Below are 16,293 nucleotides of genomic sequence, written 5' to 3'. Positions count from 1 at the left end.
ATCAAGAAAGACATGGTGTAGTGGTTTCACGTTCACTAAATTCTGGTCTTAGTACTTACTCTTTCTGTGGGAGAGAGACTAGGAGAAAAACAAAGCAGGCTCAACCTTAAAAATTAACAAATAGTTTTATTAACACACACTAAAAGAATAGAAAAAAGAAAGTTGGAAAAAAACTAAAACAGAATGAAACTTCAAAAGCACTCTTCCCTCCCCTTACAAACTGTTAACTTTCCTACAAAACAACATAAAGAGACAAAACTTGTATTTTTCAGTCAGTTTCACTATTTGACAACAGCCTTTCATCAATTCATTAGGGGAAGAGTCTCTCTCAGAGTCATGGATCCCATTGACAACTTAGAACAGTTCTCTTATGGGTTTTAAACTGTCACAAAAACAACCACCCAGAGAAACCTGCCTTTGTGACCCTCCCAGGAGCAGGTTCCCAAGCTGCTTATGGGTCATGGGCCTGAGACTTTTGCATACTGGGGTGTCACCTTTTAAAGATTAATAACTCCAAAGCAAAGGATTCTTCACCTCAAGGTACAGAGATATCTTCTCACTTCTTCACTGGCACAGAGGACTTCTCATCTTTATCTCTGTTCAAGCATCTTATAGGATTAATATTACTTAGTCCATCACAAACACCTTTGCTCAAATCCACACACAAATCTAAACAATCATCTCCCCAAATGCTTATCTTTCCTATGATTTAAAGGAATGATCTAACTATAGAGTTCATTTCCATGGCTCAAGTAAGAATGGAACAACCAACTCTTCAACCTTCTGTCCCAATAGTCTCTTCACTCTTGCTCTACTAACTTCATGCTGTTTTTTTATGTTACTCTTTTTTTACTCTCTCAGAGAAGGGCCAAGCTTTAGAAGCTCCATGCTGCCAAGAAAGGGTTAAATCTGCCCAGAGTCTTTCTCTCTCCCTCTGTAGCTCCTGGTGTTAGATGTTCAAGGCCACGCTGGTGAGGGAGGAAAAACTCACACAGAAACATCAGAGATCAGAGCACCCGGGCAGTCTGGAATCACAAAAACAAACCAAAAAAAAACCCAGGCAGGATCATAAATACCTTCTCAGCCCACCCCTCAGTGTAAATTGGGGTGGTCTCAGCCTAAATGGTGCCCATAGCTCTTATCAGGGGCCTGACAGAGATCTCTCCCTGCTCCAGGGAAGTCTAGAGAAAGTAGCTGTTGTAAAGCAGCAACCTCTCCTTCCCCACCCCGGGGAGCCGATGGAATCCGGCCAGGCCTCAGGGCAGCTCCTCCCAAAATGGGGGAGCAGCAGGCCCAGCTCGTTGTTACCTGTCTCTCTCTGGCTAAAGGAAAGAAGAAAAAGGACCTACCTACAGGAAATTCACAGGGTTTTATACGGTACTTTCCAAAGTCACAGCCAACAATTTCAGTGGTTAGAACAGATGCCAATATTCCAACTAACTCTCTGATAAGTTGCTGTATCTTCCAAAGAAATTCCCAAGTCCTGACCTGGAGAATTATTCTACATTCTTCTATAACTAAAAAACCAAACTGTATTAACCCATGACACATGGGATTGCAATATGTTAATTCTATGTGATCATTTCATAAGCCAGTCTGGGCTACGCATCTGAATACCACCATACTGAGAAAGCAATTTTTCAGCCAAACAAATAAGTTCCTTTTCATCTTTGTACAATGATCCACAGGACTTAAAACAGTGATATTTTCCCAGCAGCATATCTCTGTAATAGGGAGTAAAACTGCCTTTTAAACCTAAGTCATGGTTTTCCAAATCAACTCTAATTTTTTCTCCAATAATGCACCCCACAGAAAACTTCTATATGATGAGAAAGCTAGTAAAAAAATCATAAAAATACAAAATTTCTGCTCAGCTGACATGGTAAAAATCCAATTTCTCTATCTAAACCTGAGAGTGCTCTTTGAGGCAAGGACTTGGACATTAAATACAAGGAGAGAAATGAGAATGGAATTTCTTGTAGCTGCAAGGACCAGTCACCTGAATTAGAAGCAAAATGCAAAGTCTCACCTTGGAAAACTTCCAGCCTCAAAAATTAATCTGATCTGAGACAACAACTATCAAGAGATGTACCTTAAGGCACAGGAGCATCCCACATTCTGCACATTTCAATCTACCAAGTTCTCGAAGGAATATGAATGAGAACTGGAAATTATGCACCTACCTCTGAGCAATCAGAGAGCTGGTTTTTCTCCAGCAACTTGCTCCTCTTCAAGCAATCATTTGCAGAGCAGTATTTCTTCACTGTTGCTAGACATCAAGGATTGCTTCCATACCTCTGCTTCCCCGCTCAGAATTTTTCAAGAGTCAGAACTGGAAATACACTTTCCCAATATTCGTGTAACCTCAGTTTACCAACAGGGTTTCTCGCACTCATGGGTTGCTCATTGTCGACTCTCAAAGACTTACATCTATAGCAAGTGTACTTCAAAAACTCATCATCCTGCCCAGCTCTTGCATACATAAAATCTCTAAACTGAGTCAACTCATATTTGCTAAGTGCTGCCAGACACTACCCCCAGTTAGGAGACTTGAAGAAAAATCAGGACATTGGATGACACTTCACAATTTTTTATAAGAATGATTAATAAAGTGTTTTTTAAATGCCAGGAATAGAAGGACAGAGGCAGAATCTCAGTATGGTTTTGGGGTTTTTACATAAAATCCCTCCAACCGAAACAATCAGTTCAGACACCTGAAGATGCTGCTCGCATCTTTAATCATCACAATAAGCTCAATTTTCATTGCCATGTACTGAGAAATCTTCTGGTCCTATAAATCACCATTCAGACAGCCAAACCAGCTGTCTGTTTCAACCAACCAAACCATTCATATGGTGCTGGATTTCCCACCACTCTTCTGCCAGCTGCTATCAGGAACAGAAGCACCAGACTAAGAACAAAGGGACAATCAAACAGCTATCTACAGGAGCAGTTCATCACATCCTAACTAATACTTTCCCCAGATTTTCTGACGTATCAATAGATCCCCATTCTTCTGCTACATCTGTCTGGATTACGCAAAACCTGGAGCTTGCCCACAGCAGCTGCAATTATTCTCCTAAGAATAACATCCATTTTACTTCACTGACTGAAAGGGTCTGTCCCTGGATATTGTTGCTTGCTGTTTCTCTTCATTATATACAAACTAATTCAGTATCACACATTGATTGAGACAGCTGGTCATTTTTCCCTAAAGTGAAGTAAATCTCATTGTGCACATACCCAGAGGAATCAGCACATATGTGGCCTGGGCTTTATAGGCTGCTACATCCCACTGGATGCTCAGCAGGGAAAATCAGATTCCTCATTACACCATACACGTCGGTACTCGAGCAAGTGTTACTTTTCCTTCTGCTGAGACTTTTTCCTTCTATAACACTGCTTGGAAGGGCAAAAAACAGCCTTTAAGATTGCTCCAAAATAATTCAGATTGCCAGCAATGGCTCTGTCCTCCAAGCTGAAGACTAGCTCTTTCCTTTCCCTGCTCTGTTTTTAATCACCCCAATCTTTCCAATGAAAGCCAGTGCCTACAGTGTGGGAGTAGACTCTGCAGAAGCCCTTTTTCCTCCCTCCAACGAGGGTCCCCACTCTTCCTCCAGTGGGATCAGAGTCATTATGAACTTCTGAGCCATGTTTGCACCTTCACAGAAAGCAAGTTCACTTCATGTGCCAAAGCACAGACATTTTATGGCATGCCAGGCTTTCAATACATAGCTCCTTCAAGATTTGCTGCCACAAGAAAGGAAACAGCCACTTGCCCATTAACTCTACCCTTCTATCCTAGGCAAAGAACAAAGGAATGAAATTAATCCCAGGCAGACAAAATTGGGAGGAAAACACCTATCTATCTACAAGAAAGATGAGCATCTGAGATAAGCAGTCAGATCACAAAAGATGAGGTAGATCCCTTATTTCACCTATGACTTATCTTATCCTCTCACAAAAGACTTTAGCCAAATACTTTGAGAAAGCTGAGATGATGGCCTTGTCAAAGACAAACCCAGGTACAGAACTAGCTGAAAATGAGATTTTCTTATTATCAAGGCTCAAGATGGGTTATGACATTTGATAAGAAATTGGGTATTTCCCTTCCCAGAAGAAGCTGGCTGTGAGGATAGGCCCTCTGATGGCTCTTTAAAGGGCAGTCTCCCACACATGCCAGGAAACATCCTCTGTGGTTCTGCTCCTAGATGCAAGCCCACTGCTGCAGGTTTTGTAGTACACAGAATAAATTGGATCAATGGATCATTAAACGAGAGCTACAATTTTTAAAAAACTGGGCACCACACCATCTTCATGATGTCTAGCTATAACAGCAGCAGTTATAGCAGCTGTATTTTAAAAACCTTGAAAAAATATTTTGGTTCATCTCTTGTAGCAGAGTTAAAGACATGTTTCCTACCACAGAGAACACGGAGTTTTAAAATTCTGTGCTAAGCTGTAAAAAAAAACCGAAGTCAGGACAGCATGAAAGGGCCCTAAATCAAAGTAGTAAGGCAAATAGACAAAGTGGGCTGTGCATCATCCTCAAATCATAGAACATGATTCATCATCGACTGAAATGCCTTGAACGAAGTGACTCCACCATTGAGCGCTGCTGTGCCAGACATGCTGGAACTCCAGTACGAGCTGGAGTCCAAGGCAGCAAAATGGTACGCCACAATTGACATTGCTAATGCCTTTTTCTCCATTCCTCTGGCTGCAGAATGCAGGCCTCAGTTTGCTTTCACCTGGAGGGGCGTGCAGTACACCTGGAACCGACTGCCCCAGGGGTGGAAACACAGCCCCACCATCTGCCATGGACTGATCCAGGCTGCACTGGAAAAAGGTGAGGCTCCAGAGCACCTACAGTATATCGATGACATCATTGTGTGGGGGAACACAGCAATAAAAGTGTTTGAGAAAGGAGAGAAGATCATCCACATTCTCCTGAAAGACAGTTTTGCCATCAAGAAGAGCAAAGCCAAGGGACCTGCCCGAGAGATCCAGTTCAGGGAGTAAAGTGGCAAGATGGATGGAGTCAGATTCCAACTGAGGTCATCAATAAGATCACAGCAATGTCTCCACCAACCAAGAAGAAAACACAAGCTTTCCTAGGCGCCATAGGTTTTTGGAGAATGCACATTCCAGAGTACAGCCAGATTGTGAGCCCTCTCTACCTGGTTACCTGCAAGAAGAACGATTTCCACTGGGGCCCTGAACAGCAGCAAGCGAGGTCTCCTAATGAGACAGCCCATTCTAAATCCAGCTTTCCTAAGTTAGTATGTAAAACTATGTTGAAGTCTTTTTTCCAAATTTCCTCAGGTAAACCAAGTTCTCTAAAAAAACCCTATCTCTTTTCCCTCTATCAGGCTTTGCCCTCAACTGAAGTTGCTGAATAATTTGAGTATATTCCAACAAATAAGACTTACACCCCCCTGAGTACTTGTATTTCATTTTGAATTGATCTTTCTCAAATGAACTCCAGGCATCACAAAAGCAGAATGAACTGGCTGCATAAATCTTCAAGACCAGCTCCTTGTACCGCTAGCCATCTTCTAGTAACTAATACACACAACAGAGAATTTCCTTATCTTCAGATGATCTCACACACCCACCATAGAACATACTCCTACTAATCAAAAATTGTTCCATATGAAGAAGAGGTGGAGCATTCAAATATTTTGAAGGGTATATAATTGAATTTCTTTCAACCAGCAATCCGTGCCCAGACAACAGCCCAGATGGAACTGTGCAATTTCTTTTAAGAATGACATGCTGTAAGGACACACACATCTGCAGATATGGATAAAACAAAGAAACTGCTAAATTAAACTAAATACCAACTGAAATATAACAGATTTCCCCAGTTTGTATAGCAAAATAGAAAGAAACAAAAAAAGGAACTAACAGATATAGAAGTAGATAGGTCAAATAATTAATATGGTCTTATTTTATAATTAGAAAACTCAAATTACACTAGTTAAAAACAAGTATTTCTGAAATGGTGTCCAGAGGCAAATATGAAAATTATATATTTGGATACCTTCTGTAATCTCCAGAAGAAAGTACTTCACACTGAAACACCTAGACCCATTTTCCTCTGATTTCAGTGTGTTGTCTTCAGTTAAAACACTGGCATGTGTCACAGTGCACACACCACCAGCTGCTCCCACCTTCTAAACGCATCTCCACACAACCCCATACAAGCAAACTGAGTTTTTGCCCTGCAATTTCCCCATTTTAAAATAATGATTATACCCTTTAGCTTACCAAGAGCAATTAAGCCTGTCTGGATGAGCAAAATGACCACATTCTGCGGTCTCAACCTCAGTGAGAATTCCCTGTCAAATATTTCTTCGCTCTTAACCAGCAGGTTTTAACTGTGTCTTCCAAGAGCCCTCAAGTAAGGTCCCAGGGTAAGGTGTCTAACACTTCTTAATTCTTCAAACTCAAAGCATGCTTTAGGTATTGAGAAAAGCTCTTTGTACTTAAAAAGTTCACCACATACCCCACATTGTTTAATGTGTTCTCTCATGTTCCTGAAAGTTTGCTTCAATATGTTGAATTTTTTTTTTATCTTTTAGAGACCTGCAAGCCACCAAATACAATTCATTACAGCACAGATTGTCTTAAGAGATGCTTCACACTAGCCCTGCCTGTGTTACTCTAGTGCTGAATGCAATTCATGTAGTCAACAAATAATTATTCAAAAGCATATTATAGCAGTACTTTACTGACAAGCACAATGTTGCTAGAATAAATACAGAGTACCTTGCAGCCCAGCAGTGAGGAGATGGTAATTTACTGCCCATTGATACTGAACTTCCTACATAATCCCTGATCTATAGTACACGTGCATGAGGAATAGCTTTATTTCTCACACAGATAGCTCTAAATTTGGACAACTTTTCTTCCCCTCTGCAACTATTCATAAAATAAAATGCATGTTTCCAGAAAAATCTTTTTCAGATTGATTATGTCAAGACTTTGGAATTTTAAACTAATACATTGAACTAGCATCAACCAAGTATTTAAACCTGTTACCTAGTAAACAATACTTCTTCCACAAGAAATTCTGATTTAGGATAAGCAAATGAAAGTTGCAACCATGGGAATTCTGGCAAGACAAAGGAAAAAGAGTTTACAGTAAGGGTGGTGAAATACAGGATGCCTAGCTGTCAGGTTTGTTCCCCAGCATTCAGGTGGTTTTAGAGTCCTTTGCCCTCTTGCACAGCTCTGTGCCAAACTGATGAAAGAGATGGAGTCTTCACGTTTAGATTTTTCAAGGTGGCACACTTCGTTTATTGTTTCTTATCTTACAATTTTCTCAGTCCAACTAGATCTTTGCAGCTGCCTGGACTTCTCACGACTCCTCCCGTCCCAGGGCTGTCCTTATCTTTTATACTAATTGCTACGTATTTCTTATTTACTATTTCTTACCAATGTCTATCCCTAATACTAAACAGGTCATCTCTATTCTGACCCAATCTTCTTGAATTACTTTGTGCCCACGTCACTGCTGAAATGGAGTGAGGGAAGAAGAAAGAAGGAGACAACGCCCCAAATTCTCCATCTTGCCCCCATTCACTTCAATGCTAGAAACCTAAATATACTGGTTTTTCACCCTGTGATAAGCTAAACTACTATTTTTTACACTCTTGCGGCCTGTAAACCCTCTCGCAGTTAAGGAAGTTTTTCCCATGGACTGAGATCAAAGCCAGCGTCTCTCTGGGCTGGGGTCCCAGACCCCCCTGCCCAGGTCCCTGACCCTCCAGGGCAACCAAAGGAATGCCCTGGACTCCAACACCTAGCAAGGCTGCAAAATCTCCATCTTTGAAGACAAACGAAACTCAGAGAGATGGGGCCCCGAGAGACCTGATCTCACTTGGAAATTGGAGCCTTGCTTTGAGCAGAAGTTTAAACAATTGTTTAGCTGTATGACAATCTAGGAGATGCCCACAGGCACACAGGAATTGTACCCACACCAAATGTCTTACTATGTGCATGATGCTTTTTTATCTTACAGCAGGGGAACAGGCTTGGATTCAGACATAGAATCTCTGTACCTGAGGTATGACAGACTGGCTGGGGGTAGGCAAAATCTTGGGAAGGGACATACACACCCAAGACATCTGACTCCCGCTGACCAAAGGTATATTGCCATACTACAGAATGTTTGGGATGTCTGCTGATAGAAAAGCTAACAAAAGGAGGAGGAAGCAGGGGCATTCATTATTTACAGTGTTTGTCTTCCAGAGCAACCTCTATGTATGCAGAAGCCCTGCTTCCTGGGAAGTGTCTGGGCATCACCTGATGATGGAAAGTAGAGAATAAAACCTTTGCATGCATGCAACATTTTGTTTCTGCTTTAGTAAACTGCCTTATCTCAACCACTGGATTGTTTTCCATCTTATTTCTCTTCCCAGGCCAGCTGAGATGAGCAAGTGATAGTGTTGCCATCACATTCATCTTATTCAATAAACTGTATTAAGTTAGTAGCAAATGTTAAGAATTGACAGTAGTTGACATTAGTAGTAGTAGTCATGCTAAGGCTTGGTAGGCCGCATGTAACCTGCAGATGAACTTTATAGCAGATTTTGTAATGTAAGCAGTGTAGCTAAGGAGTGTATCCATTTATCTAGGGAATGTACCTTTGGCAGAAACCTAAATGTCAGAAAGATAATTGTACCAGGTGGTAAAAGTGAAGTAAGAATTTGTAATGATGAAGAAATCATGTAAAGAAACATATAAAAACCCTGTGATTTTTCAGTAAAGATGGGGTCTTGTCTTTGGACGCTAGTCCACAGACTCCCGGGCCCTCAATAAAGCACCGCATAAACGACTTCGGTTGTTTGTGTTTTCTTCGGATCGGGCAACAATAGCGTGGCCCTGTGGGCACCTGGTGTGCAACCAAGGTCAGCCCACCAGAGTCCCACAGCAAAACTCCAGCTATGGGAATGAGAGCAGAAGCATCTGACCACTGGTGGCAACAAAGTCAAACAACAACAACAAAGAAGTTTAATTCTTTGCATCTTTTAAAAGTGAACAGAAAGGAAATAAATTATTTTAAAATTTTCATTCAAGTTAGGAACTCACTTTGAATAATGAATGCCTCTTTTCTCTCAAGTGATTGTGCTATTCATGGTGCTAGTAAGCAAACAACTCAGAGCAAACCCATACTGTTTAACTCACTTTTAAATAATTTCCCAGTGAGGTAAGTGCAACCCAAATATTACAGCAGCAATGAGAGAAAATAATAACCTGAATATTCTTGCATAAGCAAATCCAAAACCAAGAAAACTCAAATCAGTTTCTCAGACTGCTTAAGATCTTTTATTCCTCAGTCTCAGAAACACAGGTATAAGATATTACTAAAACAAGCTAAACTTAATGCAAAAAACTATTTCCCGTAGCCTAATTTAAAATTTTAAACACATGTCAAAAGAGAAGAATATGTCCTCTATAAAATGTTCCGCTGACTTAAAAAAAATCTGTATAAATTAGCACACATGAGCAGCAATTTCTCATGAATGTTAATACAACCAAACTAAATCCAATAAACATGATGGGAGAAAAAAAATTGCAAGCAACACAGTTATTGCTTATCTGGAAGAAAAGTACGTTAGGATAAACAGGAATTTTATTTTCTCTTGGTGACACAGCAGCAGTACCACTTTCAAAGTCCTATCACTAATATCCGGGATAGTTTCAGTACTTGAATTGCTTTTTTAAATAAAGATGAGGTTATTTCCAAAATACTGCCAAGAGTAGCTACTTTTCCATTTAAAGGATCGATCTACTGTTCATTTACCTGTGAATGTCCCAAAATTATTCATGCTGCATCCTCTCCCCCACTGCCTTGAGTCCACAGTCTGTGTTTAGCATTCCTCATCACATTGGTCTTTATTATAATTACAAGTCCATGGAAGCAAGAAGCATCTCTAATATTTATTTGAATGGCGCCTAGTACACAGTTTCACAGGCTGTGAGAAATACGTTCTAATTACTGCATAACCAAACTGGGGAAAAAATTCCACCAGTTAACAAGAAATAGTGTAAGCTGATGATAGGAATTAACAGTTGATGGACACATATGCTTTCTGTAGGTGGGTCTTCACCATAAGAGAACATTAAATGCAAGACATTCAAATAACTACAAACACTTCTGAGGAAGTCCATCAATATTAGATCTACAACATCTGTTCTTAGAAAGTTTTAAAGTGTCTAAATCCGGTTAATTAGCTGGCACAATGATGAAGAAAACAACTGACAGCCAATTCAGCAAAACATATAGAAAGATGCAAGACTCTGCATCTAAATTGAAATTTAAATACCTCTTTATTGCTCCTGGAAGGTCTAAAGTGAATGGAATTCGATAGGAAGATGCTAAAGTGTCATCCACAGCCTTGCTTATTTCCTGCAGCTCTCTTAAAGAAATGCAGCCAAGTAAAGCAGTCAGTTCACAGTCCTGTGACTGAATAAGCCTATCTTGTTCTTCAATTTCTCTTCTCAGCTGTTGATCTTTTCCTTCTAATATGGCCAGTCTTGTTTGGAGATCTTCAATTTCTTTCTGCATAGAACAGAAACCAAAGTTTACTAAGAACCCTACAAAAGAAGGCCATTTGCCCCTAAGAAAACAAAGTAAAAGTGTCAGCAGTAGCATGAATTAAATTTGTCCAATTTACCAAACATTAAATGAGACTTCCTCTTGCTGACACAAAAATTCTTATGTCAGTTGTACTCAGAAATTGTAGTGCTTCCAGCAGTCTGAAACTCACCGCCTCCATTTCAACACCACTCTTCCAACACCTACTGTCAGCCCTCTTCCACTTTTAAAATACATAGGTATTTCCCACATTCACAGGCTAAGAACTTACACACACACACACAAAAAAAAAGTCAGATCACCCACGGCAACAGAATCTTGTTCTACAGACTCGCAGCTAAGCTGATAAAACATCTATCCTGCAGAATATCCCCTGCAATGGTTTGTCTCATGGTTCCAATCCAACATGAAGCACAGGATGCAAGCAGAGAATCACTGTCTAACCAGTCCTTCTGATAATTAACATTTCATTTTAACAAAAAGCACAAAATCCTTCATTTGACTTAAAATGCACAGAATTTCAACCTCAGTTGCACTCACTTTTCTAGAAGTTCAAAGTGTGTGCATTATGATACTGATGTTCCTTGCAAGAGCAAAATAGAATTTTTAGAATCATAGAATTGTAGAATCATTAATGCTGGAAAAGAGTTCCAAGACCACTGCATCCAACTGTCCATCGAACAGCACCTTGTCAACTAAACTGCAGCATTAAGTCATTTCTTGACCTTTTCCAGGGATGGTGACTCCACCACCTCCCTGGACTGCCTGCTCCAAAGCCTGATCACCCTTTCAGTGAGAAATTTTTTCCTCATGTCCACTCTTAGTCTCCCCTGGTATAGCTTGAGGCCATTTCCTCTAGTCCTGTCACTTGTTACCTAGGAGAAGAGACCAACCTGGCTACAACCTCCTTTCAGGGAGAGACTGATAAGGTTACCCCTAAGTCTCCTTTTCTCCAGGCTAAACACTCCCAGCTCTTTCAGCTGCTCCTCCTCAGACTTGTGCTCTGGACCCTTCATCAGTTTCACTGCCCTCCTCTGGGCATTCTCAAGTACCTCTAGGTCCTTCCTGAAGTGAGGAGGCCAAAAATTAAAAAAAAAAAAAAACCAAAAAAACAAAACAACTTCATGAATTTGTACATCATCCTTGCACAGGTGTTTCCTTGAAAACCCAACGGACAGCTTGCACCCAAGGAAGCAGTTCTTGATGGAATCTGGGTTGCTGAGTTAAAGCTGTCATCAAACTAGGTGAAGGTCATACTGGAGAATTTCATTCTATTCCTTCATTTCTTACTGACTCTGTGAAATTTTGCAAGCCATTTAAACTATTGTCTCCACACATGGCCATAGACCATGTGGTATGTTAATCATTTTCCATACAACCTGCAAGAGACTTCTGACATGCCACCTATAGGCTCTCAAAAGAAATCAAAGCTCAATTTCCAAGTCTGATCACATTCAGTCAAACTAAAAATATAAATGAGAAACAAAAAGCCAAAACTGTCATTAGAAACAACCATATGGCTTTTTATGGCAATTCACTTCTCCATTCTGAATCTGAGCAAATGGCAGTAACACCCAAAATGGTGTTACAGAGATAAAATTAAGTTTGAATCACTAAGATGCCATGTTGATTAATACTGTAAAAAGAGCCCACTCACAAATTAACAAATTGTATTCAAAAGAAGGTTTGAGTGGCACACAGTAAAAGGGTTCTGGGGTCAAATACTGAGTAATGAAGATAAAATAGTATTCTGAATATCTGAACAGACACTTCAGCTATGTACGAGGTAGAGATCTAGGGGGAAACAAAGGCTTACTTCTATACTACAGACTCTTGTAAAACATATGTACTAGGTACAGATAACAGACTTCAGCATTTCTTTGCTCTTTTAGAGCTTCATTTCATAACCTTAACATTATTTTAATGTTTTCAATGCAATTTACATGAAGCTTAGTTCACTAATTTTGTTAAAAAACATACTTTCAGGTTTGCTGCACTGTAACCAGCTTCTCAAGTATCACTTAGAACAAGAATAAATGGTCCTGGCATATTCGAGGGTTGACTAGCTCCAAAATTTCAAGTTCTGCACACTAGATTCATTAATTATTTTCCTCCTTCTTTGGTTTTAAGATATAGTAAGAAGAGAATGGTGTGGCCCATGTTTCAATCACAGGCATTTGTCAAGGACAGAAAGGTCAGCAGACCAAAAACAACAGTTTTGTTTCTTTCAGTCTCAAATTAGGCTTTTAGTGTGCACAAAGGACAATTCTGTCTCTGTGTTACTGGCTCGGGAATACTGCCAAAAATCTTAATAGGGCCTACTTAATACAGAGACCTCCATATTCTGTGAAAATGTAGTAATTGCAATCACTGCAATAAGCAACCTACACGGGAACAGAAAGGAGGATGAACGGAATCTGGTTTCACAATCACACTTTCAGGATTGAAATGTACAACATAAATAGATACCAGAAGCACACAATCTGCATTCACAGAAAGAAAGCTGCTCTGCTCAGGAATATTTCACAGGCATTCCTGGGAGCATGGAAATTTCAATCAGCAAACTGGAATTCTCCCACATTCTTTTCCAGAAATGCAAAGAAGCCTTTAGTGTGCTCTTGGTCAGCCTCCAGGGATAGATAAAAAAGGCCAAAAGTCTCAGCATTGAGCAGCAGATGATATTTGTCTCACTAAACATAAGCTGGAGTTTTACTTTGCAGATTTGAGTTTAAATTGGGATTTCCAACATAACAGCTAATCAGTACTGACTGTATGCCTCCAACTTCACTTATGGACTGATGGTCTCCATGAAGTAGAGATTGCAGCAGAAACATTAATACATAAATGATAGATACTGCCACAAGTTTTCAAATCCCTGAAGACCACTGCAGAACCAACAGGAGAGAGGTTGGAAGAAAAAGTAAAGTGGGGCTGAGGAAAATTTAAAAAAAAAAAAAAAAAAAAAAAAAAAAAAAAAAAAAAATTACTTCTGATCATGCAAGATTTTGGGCAGGAGCAATCTTTAGGGGTTCCTGGGTGCAAACAATCACCACAGATCAGCCTTCCCCAGAACCTTGAATTCCTGGTAATTTTGATAAAATGCTAATAAATAGCATGCCTGTATAATGGTATAGTTAATTCTTCCCTAGTATAAAGATTCAGCTTGAGCAAGTGTAAAAATTAGCTGTCGTGGAGTCCTAAGTACAGCACTTTTCAGTTCAATATTTTGAGGTGGCTCTTAGATGCCTACATTAAAAAAAAAAAAAAAAAAATCTGCATTCTGATAATGCTTAACTACACTGTCTCCTTGTTGATGAAATAAACCTAAAAAATATAAAGGTATTGAGTAGGATAAAAGAGACATTTCTTCACCTAAGTACAATTTTTCCATGACCACATAAGATGATTTTCTTTATTTCTTTGTCAGTTTCCTTTATAAATTTCTATGAATAAGTTTATGTGTGTACACAGGCAGAGACTATTATACTACTGGATCCACCAAAGGAATGAAAATACCACAAAAAGATTTCAAGACAAGACCAGAGAAAAAAAAAGAAAACTAGGTCTATTAGCTCTCTAAGGTGCCACATCACTGAGTGTGATCACCAAGGTTTAAAAGACACATAACTAGACAGTACATTCAGATTTTTGAAGGATGGTGAAAAGAAAGAGCTACATTTTGCTTAAAATGCTTGCAGACTTAAAATTGGACTAATGCCATCTTGAAGCGTTCCATTTGCCAAACTATCACATTGTGACATCATGTGTCATTGTAAAGCTATTGTTAGCAAATGCTGGCTGCTCCGTGATGATTCCTTCATCCTTATGAAAAGCATCAATCATCTTTCAGGAACAAAAGCTGTCAAATCACGTATTTATAGTAAATTCTAACCAGAAACGGATGAAAACTTTTTGTCTTCAAATAAAAACTTCTGAAGATCAGTGTAATATTAAAACATCAAATTACAACAAAGAGCACGCTTAAAAAGATAATGAGGAAAGTTTAAGCATGCACACAAGCCACCAAACCTTCCAGCTCTGCGTTTCTGTAATGAGATTAACACAACTCCTGTGGCTGCCATCTCCAATCATCACTTAGATTATCGACTGGACTCCAGCCAAGGCTCTAATTACTACACAGAAGCAAAGTCGCTATTACAATAAATTTATTTAACTCTGTGTGACAGCTTACAAGGTTTTCCCCACACAGCACTGGTTCTTATACACAACTTTGCAGTCCTGTTACCTGTAACCGTTTCTTTTCCTGAAAAAGCTGGTTTCGTTTTGTGGTCGAAACCTGTGTCCTCTCCTGAGAAGTTGATCTCTGAAGTCTGTGCTCTTTTTCATGGCAAAGACCATTTTCTTCATGTCTAACCCTTTGAAAAAAAGCACGACAAAAGCTAAAAATTAGTGGTTTTCATGAGTTTCAGTGTCTCAAGGATTAAACAGATCAGAATGCTATATGCTGCCTTTAGAGTCATAACACTCTACCACCAGAATGATTACATTTCAAACATATACAGTTAGAGAACATGAGATTTTTTTTCCCCTTGGCATATCTTCCTTTATTATCTCAAACATTTACACTGTTTTTACAACACCATGAAGAAAGAAAATGGAAAGCTTGTATAGCTTCAGGCTTCCCCCAGCTTTATCATATTTCAGAAATTTATCCATCACTGCCTTGAAAGAGACAAAACTAAGGCATGTAGTTTCTATCAATACAGAGAAAATCTCTTAGACAGAAGTTTAGAAACTTGCCAAAGCCATTTTTGCAGCTTCTGTCAGCTTTTGGAGACTACATTAGAGATCATCTGGAGTGTTTGCTCCACAATGCCAAATTTTACTTCTCTCTTGCATTGAGAGTTCTTTCAAAATCACAATCAGTGGGCTTCCTCCCAGTCATCTGTACACCCCTCAGTTGTAAATCTTTGCATGACTGGACTCCAAAGTAATCAGCACATTATGTGAAGCATCAATTCCATAATCTGCCTCTCAAAATGCACCTGCAAACAATGCAAATCCGTTTTGCCTTCCATGGTCCCTCCTAAGGGCACGTGCACTTGCGAAGGGCAATTGCGTTTCTGTGTCCATCTCTAGAGACAAGTACATGCATCTTCACATAAAGAGTACGGATTCATTTCAGTATCTTCCTTAAAAAATACTGTGTCTCAAACAAAGTGCTTTGAGGCATGATTTTCCACTGTAATCTTGCAAAGCAAATACATCCATGCCACATATAAAGCATGCATCATAAGTCTGGTTTAAGCATGATTAATCACGCAATTACGATCTCCATGCACAGGTGTTTAACAAGTGTGTAGAACAAGAGGTTTTCATCTATTCTGCAGGACCATCAAAAGACACACATGCTTTACTCCCTCTCTGTGGGCTGCAGAATGTGCTGAAAAAGCAAAATAAAGCCTCAGCACTAACATAGGTATCACTAAACAAGTTACACATAATGACAGTGTAACTGCATTTCTGTATTAGCAGCGCACACCAAAGAGACATCCCTATTATGAGGTGCTAGGCCACCACTGTGCCTTTCAATCATTACAGGTTCCTGTGGCTCCAACCAACCACACTTCCAGGCAGCTCTGAAGCCTCCTTCAAGCTGGAGCTGCATCATTCCTACAGAGGTACGTAATAAATATCCCAGTGGATGATCAAAATTTATTAAA

General features: G+C 39.6%; 1 protein-coding gene across 5 annotated transcripts in view; it reads right to left on the bottom strand.

Moving 5' to 3' along the window:
* The window catches only part of DISC1 (DISC1 scaffold protein), a 174,471-nt gene that overhangs the window by 110,296 nt on the left and 47,882 nt on the right, over positions 1 to 16,293 (bottom strand). For all 5 annotated transcript variants that reach the window (XM_058419897.1, XM_058419898.1, XM_058419899.1 and 2 more), the window contains exons 5-6: positions 14,856 to 14,985; positions 10,338 to 10,573 (exon numbers count right to left, since the gene is read on the bottom strand). In XM_058419897.1, the coding sequence (XP_058275880.1) occupies positions 10,338 to 10,573; positions 14,856 to 14,985 (366 nt within the window). The remainder of the gene's footprint in view (positions 1 to 10,337; positions 10,574 to 14,855; positions 14,986 to 16,293) is intronic.

The sequence above is a fragment of the Hirundo rustica genome, chromosome 3 (genome assembly GCF_015227805.2).
Source record: "Hirundo rustica isolate bHirRus1 chromosome 3, bHirRus1.pri.v3, whole genome shotgun sequence".
NCBI classification, from domain to species: domain Eukaryota; kingdom Metazoa; phylum Chordata; class Aves; order Passeriformes; family Hirundinidae; genus Hirundo; species Hirundo rustica.
Note: the sequence above shows the minus strand (reverse complement) of the source record. Positions and strands in the feature narration are given on the sequence as shown.